This window comes from Felis catus, chromosome E1, assembly GCF_018350175.1.
Source record: "Felis catus isolate Fca126 chromosome E1, F.catus_Fca126_mat1.0, whole genome shotgun sequence".
NCBI classification, from domain to species: Eukaryota; Metazoa; Chordata; class Mammalia; order Carnivora; family Felidae; genus Felis; species Felis catus.
In genome coordinates, this window is record NC_058381.1 from 635,188 (window position 1) to 654,621 (window position 19,434).

At 55.8% G+C, this 19,434-nt stretch overlaps 1 protein-coding gene across 1 annotated transcript; it reads right to left on the minus strand.

The window, feature by feature from the left end:
- Positions 1-140: 140 nt before the first annotated feature.
- Positions 141-3,678, minus strand: GGT6 (gamma-glutamyltransferase 6). Its single transcript, XM_011288805.4, has 4 exons — positions 2,799-3,678; positions 2,053-2,237; positions 1,849-1,962; positions 141-1,593 (listed from the first exon to the last, which is right to left on the minus strand). The coding sequence occupies exons 1-4, from the start codon at positions 2,942-2,944 to the stop codon at positions 563-565; spliced, it is 1,476 nt and encodes a 491-aa protein (XP_011287107.2). The 5' UTR covers positions 2,945-3,678; the 3' UTR covers positions 141-562.
- Positions 3,679-19,434: the final 15,756 nt, after the last annotated feature.

Sequence of the window (19,434 nt, forward strand, 5' to 3'; positions counted from 1 at the left end):
CAGAGCAGGGGAAAGCTGAAAGGCAGGGCCCAGCCTCTGCCTGTCTGGGTGCAGGTCAGCTGTGCTGCCCAAGGGGGAAGCCGCCACACCGAACACTTCACAGGCTGATGGGAAACTAAGAACAGGAATGGCACAAGGCATTCAGGAGACTTGATCTTTATTTTGTTTCCAGCCCCGTTGACACAGATCAGCAGAGGGTGGCCTGAAGGGAAGGACAGAGAGGCCAGCAGTACCCCGGGCTCTGCCAGCCTTGCCCATGGGGCCTGGAGCCAAGGCAGGGGCTTGGCGTCTTTCTACCTGTCCTTCTCAGGGCTGGATCTGAACTCAGGGTTGGCCCCGGGGCCTGGGGCTCTTTCCTCATTGTCCTTGGGTTCCTTAACTGAAAAAAAAGAGCCAGAACTCCAGTCCAGGTAACTGACTAACTCCAGTCCAGGCCAGAGGTTGTGGGCCTGAGCTGGCAGTGTGCTCTGTGTGCACTTCATCACTGCTGGGCCTGCTCTGTCCCTGCCTCCAGGCTGGAGACCCCCGCCCGGTCCACGCCCTGCTGGCCACTGCCCCACACTTAGAAGCCCTGGAAGGTGCAGCAGCCACTGGGGACACTGGAGACGTGAGCATGCTCTGCGTGAGCAGCTACCTGGAGCAGGGTCCCTTGACCACAAATGCTAGGGCTCTGTGTTGGTCCCTGCTGCTGCTGCTGGGCCTGGGCTTGGGGCCCCGCCAGGCGACTGAGCAGGGCACGAGTCGTGACTCTGGCCACTACGGGGTTTCCTGAAGCCACCAGCCCCAACACATCAGCCTCTGTGTCATCAGAGCCACCATGGAGGACGAGGGGGCAAGCCCAGCCCTCACTTGCAGACTCGGCCACCAGGTCGCTCAGCAGAACCCCGGTGCTTGGGGACAGATGTCCAGAGCCAAAGGAGCTGTTGAGTGAGGAGGTGAGGAGGAGCACAGAGCCGCTGCTGTCTATGGTGGCCAGGACGCCGCTCCCGGGGGTCACGGGCGCTCGTGGGACTAACAGGCAGGGGTCAGGGCTGGGCCCTCCAGAGCGCAAGGCCGCCTCCACCCTCGCCAGTAGTTCTGGGCCAGCTGAGGGGCTGGGGGTGGTGGACAGGATGCCCTGGGGCATAGGTAGCTGCAGGGCTGGCTCCAGGGTAGGCCTGGGCCCAGGCAAGGGTCCCCGCAGCCCCAGGTCTCTGGCCAGCAGACTCAGCAGGGCTTCCCCGGCAAGGTCTGGGGTGGGGGCCACTGCCGCCCCGCGTAGCACGGCAGCCAGTTTGGGGTTGGTGGCACGGGCCCCGGGGCCCAGCGGGGTCCCGTCGGCGTGGCAGAGCAGTGGACAGAGGCCCTCCGTGCTCCGGGCGGCCAGGGCCCCGGCCAGGGCTGTATCCACCAGGAAGCCGTCTTGAGCCAGCGAGGCCGGGCCCACCAGCAGGCGTGGCCAGGGCAGGCGGCCGAAGTGTGCGTGCAGCAGGCGCAGGGCCGGCAGAGCGGACGGCAGCCCCAGGCCGGGGGCCAGCGTCCGGGCCGGACCTGGCATCAGGGCAGTGGAACTGCCCGAGGTGCTATTGTGGAAGAGGCCCCAGAACGTGGCACCTGAAGGAGAAGAAGGGGTCACACGGGAGTCAGGGCACGGGGGTCAGGGGGACTCGGTAGCCCGGGTGAAGGGTCACGGACTCGGCCTGAGGTCAGGAGTTGCTCACTAGGCCTGGAGACGGGGGTCAAGACCACACGGACGTGGGAGCCGGGGCCACAATCCAGGGTTGGGGCTACCGCCTGAGTCCTAGGTCCTGCCACTAAGCGGCCCCGAGGTCAGGGCCCAAGAGCAGACCTGGGCTGTGGGTCACTGACCTAGCCCCGTGGCATGAGGGTGTACCACCGTCAGGCACAAAGCAGCTCCCACTCCGGCGTCCACAACGTTGCCCCCGGCGACGAGCAGCTCTCGGCCCAGGTGGGAGCACGTGGCTGCAGCAAGAGGAGACCGTAGAGGGGGCGGCCGTCCCGGGACCGTGACCCCGGCCCGTCCCCCCTCCCCCAGCGGCTCCCCGCTCTGACCTGCAGGGCTGACGACGCCCCCGTGGTGGTACACGCCGGGGTGGTGGGAGTGCCCGCTGGGAGGAGGGGCCGCAGAGCCGCTGCTGGCGTGGAGCTGTCTGACCGCCAGGGAGAAGCCAACGGCCAGGAGTAGCAGGGCCGCGACCAGGCGGGCCCAGGCCCCGGGCAGCCCACCGGCCTCGTCCCTGCAGAGAGGGGTGTCCTGAGCCAGGACCGGGGCGGGAGGGCCACCAAGAGCCCCAAGAGGACCCAGGGGACGTTTCCCCAAAACTTGGTCTTACTTGTGTGAGGACTACAGTTTTGCCAAGGAGAAAGGCCTCCTGGTAGAGGGCGTGGACGAGACACGGCGATTGGAAGGAGCTTGGGGACACCGAGGACAGCTAGGGAGGGAGCCCCTGGGGAGGAGGTTGGAGAGGCAGGAGGGAGGCCGCAGGTGGGCTTGGCTGGGTGGGGAGCGGGGCCTAGTTGGGTGCGGCCCGGATCCAACCTGCCTGGCAGGTGCACCAGGAGTGGGGGCTGGGAGCCCTTGGCAGAGCAGCTGGCCGGGCCGGCCTCGTACAGATGTCCCTTCGGAGGCCAGGTCTGGGGCCGCAGCTCCGCTCCTCCCCTGTTCACCCAGAAACTTCCTGGAGCCGAGCCAGGCGTGGGGCGGTCCGACACCTGCCCCCACCTTAGGGGCTCCAGAGGGAGGGACTTACCAGCCTCAGGCCTGAGTTGCCGGGGGCCCAGACCCCTCCCTGACTCACCTAGAGGAGTCCTGGGGCCTCCGGGGATCAGGAACGACCAGCTCCGAGGTCTCTTCCTCCTCCTCCTCCTCCTCCTGCCCGGACTCCAAGCTTGGATCCCAGAGCTGCAGCTGTCGGTACAGCACGGGCCCTGCTGTGGGTTCCATGGCCCCACGGAGGCCACCCCAGCCCTCCTGCCTGCCGGCCTTCCCAGCTGAGTCCCGGCCTCGCCTGCGCTTGGCTGGTGGGAGGTGGAGGCAGCCGTGGGGAAGGGTGGTGTGTTTCTAGAACAGGTCTGGGCAGGGCATGGAGCCAGGGAGGCTGCGTGTGAGCCTGCTCCACTAGGGCACGGGGCCTGGGGGCTCTCGCGGCTGGGGAGCCTGTCAGGGGGAGCAGCTCTGTGAGGGGGGGGCCACAGCCGCAGCCCGGAGACCCAGGACCCCCGCCGACCCCTGCCTTTCTGGGGACGCAACCACGGGATCCCCTGGCCTGTTCAGCACTCGGTGTGGCTTGGGTCAGGGCTCAGCCTGTGACCGGGTCGCGGTGTGGACATGTCTGGCGTCTGCTGGGGTCTGCATTTGTCTGTCTGGGGAGGAGCCCCTGGGGCGGGGAAGGGGACTCCCTGGGCGTCATGTGGCTCTTGCCCAGCAGGTGGCACCACAGACCTCTTGGGGCGGCGGCCTGGCCCCCGAGTTCCCCAGCACCTGTTCCAGGGCAACTTGGCACGGCCCGGAAGGTGCTGCGGGAGCGCGGTGGACCCCAGCCTCGGCTCTCAAGTCACCTGGGCTGACCAGTCTCCCATGACCACTTCAGACCTCCATCTCCCCTGCCCCACATCCCGACCCTCCCACGCGCCCAAGCAGGTGACCCTGCCTCCCACCTCACGGACCCAAATCCAGGCCCACGGCAGGAGCCCCTCATAGCCACCCCAGCTGCGAACCGACCTGCGCTGGGCTCTCTCCTCCCCTCTGCAATGGCAAAGCCAGGCCCTGCCTCTGGTTCTGGCCCCCCACTCTTGCCTCCGGCTTCCCCGGAACCCCCAACTCACTGGCCCCTGACCCCCCCGACTGGCCCCAGGACCCCCCTCACTGGCCCCAGGCGCCCCACTCTTGCCTCTGGCTTCCCCAGAGCCCCTCCTCACTGGTTCTTTCTGTCTTGCAGCTCCAGACCTTCCCCACTGGTTCCTTCTCGATGTTTCAACAGGGTCAAGACCACAGAGACTCCAACAGACAGGCACTGTAGACACTGCAGCAGTCCCACGCTGGGACGTGTCACACCCGCCCTCTGGGTAGAGCGAGCCGTGTGTCCACAGGACTGAACGCTCTTCGGGTGGATGCGATAGGTCAGATGTATCTTACAAACACGGTGACGGGCCAGAGTTGGGCATGAAGGAGCACGTTCTATCTGCTTCCATGACATAAAGGGCAGGAACACATAAAAGGAGCTGTGACCACCACAGGGCAGGCGGTGACTGGGGGAGGCAGGACAGGGGCCGCTGGGATCTGGGACGTTGGTGACGATCCGTCTCTTAATCTCAATTGCTTACCCAACGGTGCCGATGGGGGAGATGCATCCCGTTCTCCATGCAGGACACACGCATTTTTCTGGAAGCATATTTTATTTATTATTATTATTTTTTAATGTTTATTTATTTTTGAAAGAGAAAGGCAGAGTGCAAGCAGAGGAGGGGCAGAGAAAGAGGGAGACACAGAATCCGAAGCAGACTCCAGGCTCTGAGCTGTCAGCACAGAGCCCGACGCGGGGCTCGAACTCACGGACTGCGAGATCATGACCTGAGTGGAAATCAGGAGTTGGACGTTTAACTGACTGAGTCACCAGAGTGCCCCAAGCTCCTGAAGGTTTTATTTCAACACAAAAAAATTTTTTTTTAAAGCTCAAGTGTTTTTTACATTAAAACAACCGCCATAGAAATCATCCTTCAATCCCACACGGTTCTCCGCCACTCCCCCCTTCTCTGGGCCTTTTCACCAGCAGGCAGAGTGCTCTCTCCCTTTGGCGAGCTGCAGAGTCACCCAAGGGGTTTGTGAAATCAGACTGCCTGTCCCTCCCAGGGATTCTGACTTTGTAGGTCTGGGGTAGGGCCCAGGAATCTGCCTTCCGAATGCCCAGGTGATCCCTTGACGATGCTCCGAGAAGCATCTATCTACAAAGAACCACGCACAGCAGCTGCCTCCACTCCCTCGCCTCAGCTCACTCGAAGCCGGTTCCCGGGGTGTCTGATTTCTCCGGCCAATAAAAAGCCAACCAACCAAATGGAGATACCGGCAGAGGGAGGCCACCTTTCAGTTTTGCCAAGGCTCTGGGGCGCTCACAAAGACCATTGGCTCTCCTTTCTCAGGGAAGGTTATGATCTCAGAATGAAGATGGGTCCCGCCCAGAAGGGGCAGTGGGGAACTGTCCGAGCCTGTGCGGCCCCCATGTCCTCTCCACCTCAGCCTGGGCCCCTGTGAACTGACATTTCTGCTCTTACAACTAGGCCCCGACGAGCTCTTTGCGACCCCCACTTCCCCCGATTGGGTCCCGGGACCCTTCCTGATGTGGTCTTTCTCACTCCAGAGGCTCTGGGCTTGGACAGCACTGCCCCGGCTCCCCCACCCCACCCCACCCCACCCCACCCCACCCCACCCCACCCCACCCCGAGACACCTGTCAGCCAAGCTCCAGTTAGATGCTAGGCAGGCTCTGGCGATGGGTGGTGGTCAGGCCAGGTGGCTCCCTGGGCTGACAGGCTGTTTCCGTGGGGGCTGGGAGTGGGGTCGGCTTCAGGAGACCTGGATCCAGTCCGGTCTCTGCCACTGACTTGCCACGTGACCGCAGGCAAGTGGTTTGACCGCTGGGAGTCTTGACTCCACTTGAAAATAGGAGTCACGACATCTCTCCTCCCAGAGCTGAGGTGTGAATTGAACGAGGAAATACACTGAAAGCATTTAGGCCAGTGCCTGGTATGGAGTAGCCCCTTCAGAAACATGGGTTCCTTCCTGGGATAGTGTGATTTACAGTAAGAAATACACGTTTGGTCATCCTGTTCCCGCCCAGAGCTCCTAAAACCTCTGGAATCTCCTAGATGCCAGAGAGCCCTCAAGATGCCTTTTGTTTGTAATGAGGTGGCATCTGGACCCCACCCAAGGGGGGGCCGTGGCCAGGAGCAGGCCGCACGTGACCAGAGGCTGGCACCTCCAGTCCCACCCCCTGACCTCTGGGGACCCACGAGGGGCGGGAGGTCCGGTCGGTCGCCGGTGGCCAATGACTCAATGAGCCGTGCGGTTCGGCGAAGCCTCCAGGAAAACCCCAAAGGACGGGGCTCAGAGAACTTTTACAAGAAGCTGGTGAGGCAGGGAGTGCGGTGTTTCCCCGGGTTCTGGAGGCCGCCCCAGCGGACGGCAGGACCCGAGGAGGGGGCCGTGGGGACCTCTGACCCATAGCCGGTCAGTCAGAAGTACAGCCGACAGCCTGGCCTTGCACTTGGCCCCTCCAGTGGGGCGGGGTGGGGGTGGGGGTGGGCAGTCTCGTAGGACCAAACCCTTAGCCCGTGGACTCTGACACTCTTTCCGGGTACGTGGGGTCAGAAAGGAGTGGAGGGGCAGGAGAACGGCTTGGGTGTGGGAACCCGCCCCTGCCCTATGAGAATTGGGTCCAGGAAGCAATGTACTTCCTCTCTGCTTTAGGGCCTCAATCTCACAATGCAGAAATGGTCTGGAGGATTCACACCCAGCAATGCCCCCCAGCGCCCCCCTCCCCCTCCACGGACGGCTTTAGGGCTGAAGTACAGGACTGGAGACTCATCAACTCGAGCTCTTAGCCTTAGCTGCACATTAGAATCTGCTGGTGAGCTTTAACAACGCCTAATACCCGGGCAGACCAATTAACTAATTAAACCGGAATCTTTAGGTTGGTGATTAATCACTATTTTTTTGTAGTCGTCCGGGTGTTTTGATGTGTAGTAACAGTTGCGAATGGCTGCCTTTCCTAGCCGTCTGATAGTGACTTTTGCAAGGGGCAACCCTCTCCGTTTCTTAAAAGCTTTAATTTGAATTCCAGTCAGTTAACATACAATGTTAGATTAGTTTCAGGTGTAGAGTTTGGTGGTTCAACACTTCCTTACGATACCCACTGCTTACCACACCCCGGCAATTTGTGAAGGTGCCGATGTCCTGGTGTCCCACGCCAACCAAGTCAGGCCCCTCAGAGACCTGCCACCTGGGATTATGTCCTCACAGACACGTGTATCAGGCGCCTCCCAAGCTGGCGGCCGGGAGGGGCCGGGATGGCCAGGGGCTGTTGTCCTTTGGTTTGCCCACACCCCCCAGCGTTGCTGGCTCCTCAGGGTTAATTTCTTAACTGCAATTGAGAAAACCACATAAGGGGCTCCCGAGGGGCTTGGTTGGTTAAGCGTCAGCTTTGGCTCAGGTCATGATCTCACACTTCACAAGTTTGAGCCCCGCGTGGGGCTCTGTGCTGACAGCTCAGAGCCTGGAGCCTGCTTCACATTCTGCGTCTCCTTCTCTCTCTGCCCCTCCCTCACTCGCACTCTGTCTCTCTCTCTTTCAAAATAAACAAATACATTAAAATTTTTTTAAAAATTTTTTTTCAACGTTTTTTATTTTTATTTTTGGGACAGAGAGAGACAGAGCATGAATGGGGGAGGGGCAGAGAGAGAGGGAGACACAGAATCAGAAACAGGCTCCAGGCTCCGAGCCATCAGCCCAGAGCCTGACGTGGGGCTCGAACTCACGGACCGCGAGATCGTGACCTGGCTGAAGTCAGACGCTTAACCAACTGTGCCACCCAGGCGCCCCAAAATTTTTTTTTTGATAAAACAACAACAAAAAGGAAACCATGCAATCGTCAAATTCATGGAGACAGAGGGTAGAATAGTGGTTACCAGGGCGGGGGAGGGGTACTGGGGAGTCACTGTCGTGGCTGGGGGGGTTGCAGGTAGAGATGATGCAAAGTCCCTGGGGTTGGGTGTCCGGCAATGTTAAGTCTGCTTGGAGCTGCTGAATTGTACATTTAAAAATGGCTAAAACGGGACATTTTATGTTAGCTATGTTTTAACCACAATGAAAAATGCAAAAAAAAAAAAAAAAAAAAAAAAAGCATACGCCCTCCCAAAACAAAACGTAAAATTTCACTCAGAGTTAAAATCCCCTCCCTTGCACCTTCTCCGTCTGTTTTGGGTAGACAGTGCAACAGGGAAACAAGCGTGTGTGCACGTGTGCATGAGACAGACGGAGGATGTGTGTGTGTGTGTGTGTGTGTGTGTGTGTGTGTGTGTGTGTGTCTGATTTCACTCCTCTCAGACTTGCTCGCCGGCTCACCCCCTAGACTGTTCCTCCAGGGTGGGAAGGGAGGGGGGGAGGAGAAGGGGGCGGGGAGAGGGGCAAGAAAGGTCCTCTGATGGACACCGGACTCCGCCTCGGCCGGCACAGAGCCTCTCAGGGCTTGGTGTGTGTATGAAGCTGACTCCTCTGTTTAAGTCGGGCTCTTTCGAAGCCCTTCCCAAACCCGGCAGCCCGCACCACGACCCCCTTGGCAGGTAGGTGGCAGGTGGCTGAACCGCGCGCTCCCCGGCCGCTGCCACCTGGCTGCTGGGCTGTCAGGGTCTCACCTCCCGCCAGGGGGCGCGCGTGGACAGTCTCCGCGCACCTGGTCCACGGGAGGCAGGCGCCCGGCCCTTCCCCCCAGAGATTTAGGGGTGCCAGCTTCCCATGTGGCGAAGTGTCTTCTCTTTGCTCTCAAAACTACCGTTGGCCGGCAAGTCCGCCATGCGTTCCATTTTTAAAACCAGATTTGTTGAGGCGTCGTGTCCATAAAGTAAAATTTACCGATTTTGACGTATACGGCCGTTTTCCAACACCACCACGATCAAGGTGGACATCTGTGTCACCAGGAAGTTTCCTTGTGGCCCTCAGCCTCATCTTTTGCCTCTGGCCCTCGGCAATCACCGATCTAATCACTATCCCCACGGGTTTGCCTTTACCAAAGGAATCCTGTTTTGGGGATTCGTGCATTCCCAATGGAATCATACAACATATAATCATTCCTATCTGACTCCTTTCACTTAGCAGAAGCCTTTGAGAAGCACCCGTGTTGTCGCATGTATTAGCATTTTTATTTTTTATTGGTGAGCAGTGTTCATTGCATCTACACACTACAATGTATTCGTTCGTTGGTAGAGATGGCATCGTTTCCAAAATTTTATTATTGTGAATATAGCTTCTATAAACAATCGTGTGCAAGCCTTTGTGTGGACACATGTTTTCATTCCTCTTAGGTGGATCTAAGAGTGGGATTTCTGGGCCGTAGGGCAAATAAATGTATGGCTGACTCAAGAAACTACCACCCTACCTTCCAAGGTCACGGCTCCGTTTTGCATTCCCATCAGCAAGGAATGGGAATTCCAGTTGGTAACACTTGGTATCGTCAGTTTTAATTTTTTTTTAATTTTTTTTCAACGTTTATTTATTTTGGGGACAGAGAGAGACAGAGCATGAACGGGGGAGGGGCAGAGAGAGAGGGAGACACAGAATCGGAAACAGGCTCCAGGCTCTGAGCCATCAGCCCAGAGCCTGACGCGGGGCTCGAACTCCTGGACCGCGAGATTGTGACCTGGCTGAAGTCGGACGCTCAACCGACTGCGCCACCCAGGCGCCCCAACGTCAGTTTTAATTTTTAAAAAAGTCTTTAAATGTTCATTTACTTTTTTTTTTTAATTTTTTTTTTTCCTTCAACGTTTTTTATTTTATTTTTGGGACAGAGAGAGACAGAGCATGAACGGGGGAGGGGCAGAGAGAGAGGGAGACACAGAATCGGAATCAGGCTCCGGGCTCTGAGCTGTCAGCCCAGAGCCTGCCACGGGGCTCCAACTCACAAGCTGTGAGATCATGACCTGAGCCGAAGTTGGACGCTCAGCTGACTGAGCCACCCAGGCGCCCCGGTATCACCTTTAAAAACTTTTAGCTACTCTAGTGTGTGTGTAGGCATAGTGGTACCTCATTGTGGTTTTAACTTGCATTTTCCTAAAGTCTAACATTGTTGCCATCATTTTATTTGCTCATTGTCCCTTCAAATGTCTTCTTTGGTGAAGTAAGTGTCTGTTCAAATCTTTCGCCTGTTAAAAAAATAAGGTACGATTGAATTTTAAGAATTCCTCGTACATTCTAGACACAAGTCTAAATAAGTGAACTAATGTGTTTTGCAAATGTTTTCTGTGGCTTGCCTTTCCATATTTTATTTATTTAAAGTTTATTTATTTTTGAGAGAGAGAGAGAGAGAGAGCAAGCACAGGCCAAGGAGGGGCAAAGAGAGAGAGGGAGACACAGAATCTGAAGCAGCTCCAGGCTCCGAGATGTTAGCACAGAGCCTGACACAGGACTTGAACCCATGAACCACGAGATCACGACCTGAGCTGAAGTCCACCATTCAACCGACTGAGCCACCCCGTGGGGGGGGGGGGGTGGCTAACCTCGAGCATTTTTTCTGCTATTTTTCTGCAAGTTTTCTGCTATTGCAATGGTATTTTAAATGGTATTTTAAAAAATCCCAGTGTCCTACTCAGGTCTTGCTGTTGTAAAGAAATTCAATTGATTTTTTTATATTGACCTTTCCTTGCATCCTAAGACCTTGCTAAGCTCGTCTATTAGTTACACCGGTTTCTTTGCAGACTGCTTAACGTTTTCGACTTGGACACTCATGTTTTGTGAACAGAATTTTACTTCATATCCAATATGCCTTTTCTTCCTTGTCTATTGAACTGGCTAAGACTCTTGGCACAATTGTCAACGGAGGGGATGAGACAAGACACCCTGGTCTGTTCTCCCCTAGTCTTTGGAGAGACACATCCAGCCTTTTATGGTCAAGTCTGGTGTTAGTTCTAGGTTTGTCTTGGCTGAGCTTTGTAAGGTTGAGGAAGTTCCTAGTTTACCAAGAGGCTTTTAAAAACTCGTTAATCATTCGTGGGTGTTGCGCTTTATCAAATGGTTTTTCTGTATCTGTTGACATAATCCTGTAGTTCTTCTGGTTGGTGCTGTTAATTTGGATTATACTGATTAATTTTCAAAAGCTAAACCAAGCTTGCATTCCGGCATAAACCCCTGACGACCGTGATGCATTGTCTTGTTGTGTATTTCTGGATTTGATTGGCTCAAATTCTGTAAAGGATTTTGCATCTATGTGCATAGAGAATATTATTGTTTTTTTTTGTTTTTTGTTTTTTTTTTTGTTTTGTAATGTTCGTATCTGTTTTTAGTATTGGGAAAAAAAACAGGCCAGAAGCTGGTGCTTTCTTTTAAAATTTTCCTTAATTTCGGGGCACCTGAGTGGCTCATTGGTTGAGTGTCCAACTCCTGATTCTGGCTCAGGTCATGATCTCAGGGTTGTGGGATGGAGCCCTACATGGGGTTATGTGATGATGGTGGAGACTGCTTGAGATTCTCTCTCTCTCTCTCTCTCTCTCTCTCTCTCTCTCACCCTCTCCCCTGTTTATGGCATCCTCTGTCTCCAAAGTAAGTAAGTAAGTAAATGAATGAATGATTCCTTAATTTCTCAAATGTTTCTTTTAACCTTTCCTGCTGAAATGTTTGGTAGAAATCATCAGTAATTTATGCCTGGAGCTTTCTTAGTAAGAAGGGTTAGCTATCCTTTTTGAGTGAGTTTTGATGCTTTGTGTTTTTGAGGGATTTATGCACTTCACTTAGTCAAGTTTATTGGCCTGAAGCAGTTCGCAGTATCCCCTCATCATCCTCGTGTCTGTAGGGTCTGTAAGATGTCCTCTGTTTCACTCCTGATGATTCATGTGTTTTTCCCCCGATCAGTCTGCCTAGAGTTTCCCTCTCTCCCCCCATTTTATAGGTCATTTCAAGGAATCGGCTTTTGGATTAATTTCTGGCATAATTGACTTGACTGTGTTTCTGTCTTCCGCTTAATTAAATTCTGCTGTTCTATTGATGATTTTCTTCCGCTTATTTCAGGCTTGACTTCCTCCCCTTACTTCCTCTTCTGACTTCTCCCGGGTCAAACTAATATCATTCATGATTCCACTTTTGTCTCTTGTTAGATCATTGACTCTGGCTTTTTGTTTGCTGTTTCCCTGATTGTTTAGGGCTTGTGCTACTGCATTGTGACTGCCGCAGCCCATTGTCACCGCTATAGGGGTGACTCTGTGCCATTTCACGTCTTGTGGGAACCCAAAGCATGAGCTGGGGCAGCGGAAGACCCCGCCTTTCCGAGATCACTGTCCTTGGTCACCTGACACCAGGTGTCTTGATGTCTTGTCTGTGTTTAGATCATTTTGGTAAGAGGGACAATTCAGTCTGTCATTCCATCTTGGCTACAGGTGGCATCTCCTTGACTTCTTTAGAGATTTTCCTTTTTTTTTTTTTTTTAAGCAATTTGTGATGTGGGTTGGTGTGACTTTCTTTGTTTCTCTACTTGGATTTTGTTGAGATTCTTGGATCTATGGGTTGGTCATCATCGTCTCATTTGGAAAATTTTAAGCCGTGATGTATTGACATATTTTCCATTGTCGTCCCCCGACTTTCTCCCCTCCCGGGACTGCAGCTACGCCTATGCTGGGCCCCTTGATGCTGCCCCACGGCCCGCAGTGACTCTGTTGACATCTTCCTCCACGGCCTTTCTCTCCGGGTTGATTTCCGGTAGCTACACTGCATTTCCTTCAGACCCACAGACCCGTTCTCCAGGAAAATCTCATCTGGTCCCCGCCCCACCTAGTGTGTTTTCATTTCGGGGGTGGTGTTCTCCAGCTCCAGAAATTTCACTTCAGTCCCTTTGGTACGTCTTCCATTTCTCTCCTCGTCACGTCCAACTCCTCCTCTGTTATGTCTGTTAGATTTAAAACAGCCGTTGCAAAGTCTTTATCTGCGGATTCCATCATCCCAGCGTTTCCAGGTCTGTTTCTAGGAATTGGTTTTTCTCCTACGTATGGGTCAGTCTGGTGATTTTTTTTGTCTTTTTTTTTTTAAGTTTACTTATTTTGAGAGAGAGAGAGAGAGAGTAAGCGGGTGAGGGGCAGAGAGAGGGAGAGAGAGAGAATCCCAAGCTGGCTCCACACCATCAGCTTGAAGCCCGACGTGGGGCTCGAAATGACCTGCACCCAAGTCAGACACTCAACCGAGCAAGCCACCCAGGGGCCCCAGGTCTGGTGATTTTCTAGTAGAGCTGAGTATTCTGAATTTTATGCTGTTGAGTGCTGCATTCTATTTTTAAAAAGAATGATGGGGGGCACCTGGGTGGCTCAGTCGGTTAAGCGTCCGACTTCGGCTCAGGTCATGATCTCACAGTCCGTGAGCTCGAGCCCCAAGTCGGGCTCTGTGCTGACAGCTCAGAGCTTGGAGACTGTTTCGGATTCTGTGTCTCCCTCTCTCTCTGACCCTCCCTGTTCATGCTCTGTCTCTCTCTGTCTCAAAAATAAATAAACGTTAAAAAAATTTTTTTTAAAGAATGATGGGTTTTGTTTGGGCTCAGAGTCTGACGTGGGGCTTGATCCCACGAACCATGAGATCATGACCTGAGCTGAAATCAACAGTCAGACACTCAACTGACCAAGCCACCCAGACGCCCCTACCTCACGTCCCCTTGATAGTAGACACCCGAAGACGTGTAAGGTGAGAGCTCGTTGTGGTTTTGATTTGCATTTCTCAGCTCATCAGCGATGTCGAGCACCTTTCAATGTACCTATTGGCCATTTGCACGTCTGCTTTGGGAAAACGTCTATTCAGGTCCTCTGTCCACTTTTATGGGTTATTTCCTTCTTTGATACTGAGCTGTGAGTTCCTTATATATTCTGGGCACTAGCCCCTTGTTAGGCACGTGGCTTGCAAGTATTTTCTGCCATTCTCAGCTCTGTCTTTTCATGCTGAAGGGCATGCCCCTTCTGAAGACTCTCCCCATGCTCGACGTACCGTGAGGTCTCTCCATTCCAACGGAGGAAGCGGGGACGGCCCCACCCCTGCGTGAGCCCCACGTGTTGCTTGGCCCGGCTGCCTCGTGGTGCTTCTCTCCCTAGCCTTGGGTGGTTTCCTCTCACCTGTGAGCCGTCAGTTCTCGGCCCAAACCTCCTGGAGCCCCCCTGCAGACAGCTGCGTCTGTCTCCGGAGGCCCCTTCCTCCTGGGCACATGGCCTCTGTTGCCTTGGCTCAGTGAGACTGTGGGCTGCTTTTGGGCCCCGCTGCCACAGGGCCGAGGGCGTTCACACTGCGTGTCCTCCCGTCCCGGGGGTCACAGTCCACGCGTCCTCCCGTCCCGGGGTCACAGGGGTCGCAGCCTGTGCTGCCTGTAGAAAGTACGTTTTCTGTCTTTTCTCCTGGCTTCTACTTGCTCATGGCAGGAGGGCGCCGTTCCTGGGGCAGAAGGGGAAGTCCTCCCTCCTAGATTTTTGGGGATCAGGTCAGAGACCAGTGTGCTGTGTTCTCTAAGTTACCTCTGTTCCTGGATCAGCGGACGGTTTACTGACTGACTCAGAGATCCTGGTGAACCTGCTTTCCATCGGCAGGGGTGGGGGGTGGGGGACAGAACGCCCCCACCTCTTTCCCTCTGCCGTGGGGGAGACAGGACGCCCCCACCTCTTTCCCTCTGCTGTGGGGGGGCAGGACGCCCCCACCTCTTTCCCTCTGTTTGGGGGGAATAGGATGCCCCCACCTCTTTCCCTCTGCCGTGGGGGGGCAGGACGCCCCCACCTCTTTCCCTCTGTTTGGGGGGAATAGGACGCCCCCACCTCTTTCCCTCTGCTGGGGGGGGCAGGACGCCCCCACCTCTTTCCCTCTGTTTGGGGGGAATAGGACGCCCCCACCTCTTTCCCTCTGCCGTGGGGGGGCAGGACGCCCCCACCTCTTTCCCTCTGTTTGGGGGGAATAGGACGCCCCCACCTCTTTCCCTCTGCCGTGGGGGAGGGAGACAGGATGCCCCCACCTCTTTCCCTCTGCTGTGGGGGGGCAGGACGCCCCCACCTCTTTCCCTCTGTTTGGGGGGAATAGGATGCCCCCACCTCTTTCCCTCTGCCGTGGGGGGGCAGGACGCCCCCACCTCTTTCCCTCTGTTTGGGGGGAATAGGACGCCCCCACCTCTTTCCCTCTGCTGGGGGGGGCAGGACGCCCCCACCTCTTTCCCTCTGCCGTGGGGGAGGGAGACAGGATGCCCCCACCTCTTTCCCTCTGTTTGGGAGGAATAGGACGCCCCCACCTCTTTCCCTCTGCTGGGGGGGGGGGCAGGACGCTTCTCTCCTGAGAAGTGATATCTCTGATTATTTCTAATTGCTCTCAGCTTCTCCGGCCTCTTTTGTGACTCGAGGTGGGGTGGTCGGCTCAGGTCCCTAAACTGCTTCTCAAGCACCTCCGGCTTTGGTGGGCGTCCCCACTCTGGAATGCGGGGGGAGTCCTCGGCACCTACCGTCCCGGAGTCTCAGTCAGCACGGAGACAAGACCAGTCCTTCTCCCGTATCCTGTTGTACCTGTTTAAACCACTGCAGGCAGGTTTCCTGTCTCCCAACTCACACAAGCCCCGAGAGGAAACTTAGCTCCTGGGATGCACAGAAAATTTTGCCCGGATCAGGGGCCTGGAGCAGGGGCGGCGGAGAGATTCTGCGGGGTGGGGTAGATGTGACGGGCAAGTGTGGGGTGCGCTGGGAGGGAGGGGCCAGGAGAAGAGGATGGGACCCAGGGGGAGTGATTTGAGTGGGTGGGGGGCCCGGAGGGGCTGGGAGGGTTGGGGGAAATCAGAGGGACGGGAGAGCTGGCTGGGCTGCTGGGCTCGAAGTGGGGGCAGGGAACGGTGCCTGCAGAGAAAATCTTTAAACGTGTCTAAATTGTGGCAAAATATACATAGCGTTTACCATTGTGAGCATTAAAAAAAAAATTTTTTTTTTTAACATTTATTTATTTTTGAGACAGAGAGAGATGGAGCACGAACGGGGGAGGGGCAGAGAGAGAGGAAGACGCAGAATCGGAAGCAGGCTCCAGGCTCTGAGCCATCAGCCCAGAGCCTGACGCGGGGCTCGAACTCACGGACCGTGAGATCGTGACCTGAGCCGAAGTCGGAAGCTCAACCGACTGAGCCACCCAGGCGCCCCCCATTGTGAGCATTTTAAAGTGTGCCGCTGGGTGGCATTAAACAGGTTCACAACGTTGTGCAACCAACCCCACCGCCCCTGGGCCTCGCTCATCTCCCCAAACAGAAACCGTCACACGGTAACCAGCCCTAGTCGTGGCTGTTTGTCCTGTCTGCTGGTGGAGGTGTGGGCGGCTGGGGGTCCTGGGGGGTCTGGGGGCTGAGAGGAGTTTGGGGGAGTTGGTGGCTGGGGCTGGCCATGTTGATAAATCGCAGGCCTCCCACAAACAGGGCCCTCTGGTCCTGACCGTGAGCACCTGCGCAGCAGCCCTTGGGATTGGGACCCTCGCCCGGCTGGACCTAGAGCTCCCTGGCTGCAGGACGGTCCCTGCCCCCACCCACCCGGTCAGCCTGCTGTCATCCTGCTTGGGGTGGAAAGAGAGAGGGGGCCTGGGGGACCCCACCTTTCCTCCTCACTGGGGCTCGGGGAGGCTGGAGGTGGCATCACATTTTGTTTGTGTTTTACTCATATCCGGCCACTTGGGAAGCGGTCTGCTTGTGGTCCCGCGTGGGGTGCTGGATAGAGTCTCCAGCCTGTGGTCCTGGGTGGGGTGCTGGACACAGTGGGAAAGGGGGGGACGTGGGTGGGACGGGTGCTGAGGATACGGAAGACTGTCCCGAAGGGTCTGGGGTCTGGAGAGGGGCTGAGGGATAGAAGGGTGCTGGGCTGGGGCTGCAGGGAAGGGGTGAGGGTCTGGCGGGGGGCCAGGGAAGAAGGGGAGGGATGGAAAGGTGGGAGGGGCAGACCAACGCTCCTTCATCCAGGCTAAGACTCGGCACCGTGATTAATACGGTTTCTGCAGATTCGGCCGCCCCACTTCCAGCCTGAGTCAGGTGCAGGGCTGACTGGAGTCTTCCACTGGGGACCCGGGAAACCCCCCTTCCATCAGGTGTTGTCACAAACCGCGTCCCCCCTTGCTTGATGCCCCCCCCCAAATTCGTGCACCTGCACCATGGCCGTCAAGGCCGCCGGGACAGGGAGGGTGGCCGGAAGGCCACTGTGAGTATGTTCCTGAGGCCTCTTGTGGGCAGTCTGGGCTCAGTTCCTGGGGGACCTTGTGAGGCCCTGAGGGGTGGGCAGGACAGGCACCTGCGGCCAGCTCCCATCCCTGCAGGCGGTGACTGCGGACGCCCCGGAGCAGAACGTGAAACACTTGGGAGTGAGGGCCTGTCAGCTCAGCCTTGGGGACAGGAGTGGGGGGGGACGTGGTGGGGAAGGGAGGGACAGACGGACGGCGACAGGGATGGGATGCCGGCTGCAGCATTGGCGGACACGCGGGACGGTGGGAGTCAGGCCTCCTGACTGCCGGGGAAGCTGTCCCCCCTAGTTCCTTTCACGTGATGCCCGGAAATGTAGTTGTTACCATTTCTTTCAAGGTGCTGTGCCCACAGCTCTGCGAAAGCTCGCCGTGCTGCCTTCGTTCCTTCGAAAACGTTATTTTATTCTGATTTTTAGTGTCGCCCGTGAGGACTCTGCGTCGTAATCTTGTTTTCCGGGTCTGGGATTTTTTTTCTTTTTTCCCCTTGATCCTTGATGTTCTGAAGTTTCACTAAAACATGAAATGACCACGGATTTGTTTGTTATGCTTAGCATGTGATGAAAATTTGTCCGGTCTAAGGACTTTTTTTCCCCTCATTTTTGGAAAACCCTCTGCCGTCAATTCTTCTGTAGTTTCTCTCCGTCTGCCCTTCTATGTCTTTGCTCTGGAAACATCTATTTCTGTCTCCTTGTGCCTAGTGCTTTCTGTCGCAGCCTCCTCTCTCGGTCTCTTGGGGCTGTGTCCTTGGTGTTTTCTCAGGTCAGTCTTTGCATCCATGGTGACTCTGTCCCGCTCTGCTCCGGGAAGATAGCACACCTTTTGAATTTTTCAGCTCTAACTCTAACTTCCCATATTCTGATGGACTTTGTTACCTGACCTGCTCGTACTTCGTCCTCCCGTTGTGGTTTCACGGTTGCCAACCCCTCGGTTTCTTTGAGGGCCTGGCCGATGTCTCCTTTAAAGTGCTTTTCGAATTGCTCTAAAACTCGGTTTTCTCAGCTAGCGGTCCTTCCGTTTGGCAGATTTGTTTGCCTCGTCAGGGCTCTGTGATTCCTGGTCATGTGGTCACTCGGAGATGCTATAAAACCCAAGGCCACCTGCTGGCCGCCTTCGTTGGGCTCCCAATCAGGGTTTCCCCAGAAGTGACTGCTGTGGGCCTGCACGTCATGTGACTGATGCATCTGTGGGACAGTCCCTCAGACCCTGGTGGCTCTGCTGAGCCTTTGGTGTTTGCCATGGCCCTGAAGGGTGAACGTGCCTGTCTGGTTTATCTTCATTCACAGGTGGTGCTGGTCCCCACGCTGGCCGGGCCGCGGCCCCGTCCAGCTCAGCGCTTATGCCGTGGCCCATACCCCGTCCCCCATGGACTGCCAGCCTCCGCCTCCTGTCTCCTTTCTCTGAAGAACTGGTCTCCGTTTCCTATCTACAAACATGTCCTCTCATGTTATTAACTTTCGAAAATCTCACGTCTCGGGTTTGTAGCAGAAGGTTCTAGACATCTTTAAGGAGAAGGCGACCTTGCCACATGTGGCACAGCCACTGGTGACTGAATGTGGTTCCACAGAGGATCTGCAGAATCACACCTGTGGGCTATGTGTCCTTCCTTGGCTCGAGTCACAACGGCTCACATCAGGCCGTTTGGACCTGCTGGTGACGAGTCTGGCTCAGCCTGGAGCAAAGACATAAAGGTGGACAGGAGCTGTCCTGTTCACTGACAGCCAAGTTTGAAGCATGGATACATATTTGCTGAGCTTATTTAACTCATACGCATGTTCTGTGCCTGACACGAGGGCCTTACAAACAGAGACAATCCTAGGATGCAGAAAGTCTTACCATAATCCCCATTTACAAGTAAGAAAACAGGTACAACAGGTAGTGAGCCATGACTAAGATCCAGAGTCCAGGGCTCTTAGCCAGTCCTCTACACTGTGTACGTGTGTGTGCGTGTATGCACGTGTGTGCACGAGTGTGCATGTATGTGTGTGTGCAGGCATACGTGCGTGTGCGTACATGGGTGCTTGTGTGTGCACGTACTTGTGTGTGTGCATGTGTGCGCATGTGTGTGTGCAGGCATACGCGTGTGTGTGCGCTTGTATGTGTGAGTGCAGGTGTGCATGTATGTGCATGTGTGTGCGGGCATACGTGGGTGTGCATGCATGGGTGGTTGTGTGCACGTGTGTGCATCCGTGTGCATGTGTGCGCGCGTGCGCGCACGTGCACATATGTGTGTATGTGCATGTGCGCGCGTGCACGCTTGTTTGTGCGTGTGTGCTTGTGTGCAGGCATGCATGTGTGTGTGCGTGTGCATGATTGTATTTGGGTGTGTGCAGGTGTGCATGTGCACACATGGGTGTGTGTGTATGTGCAGGCGTGCGTGTGTGTGTGCACTCGTATTTGCGTGTGTGAAGGCATGTGTGTGCATGCATGGGTGCTTGTGTGTGCAGGCGTGCATGTGTGTGTGCTTGTGTGTGTGCTTGT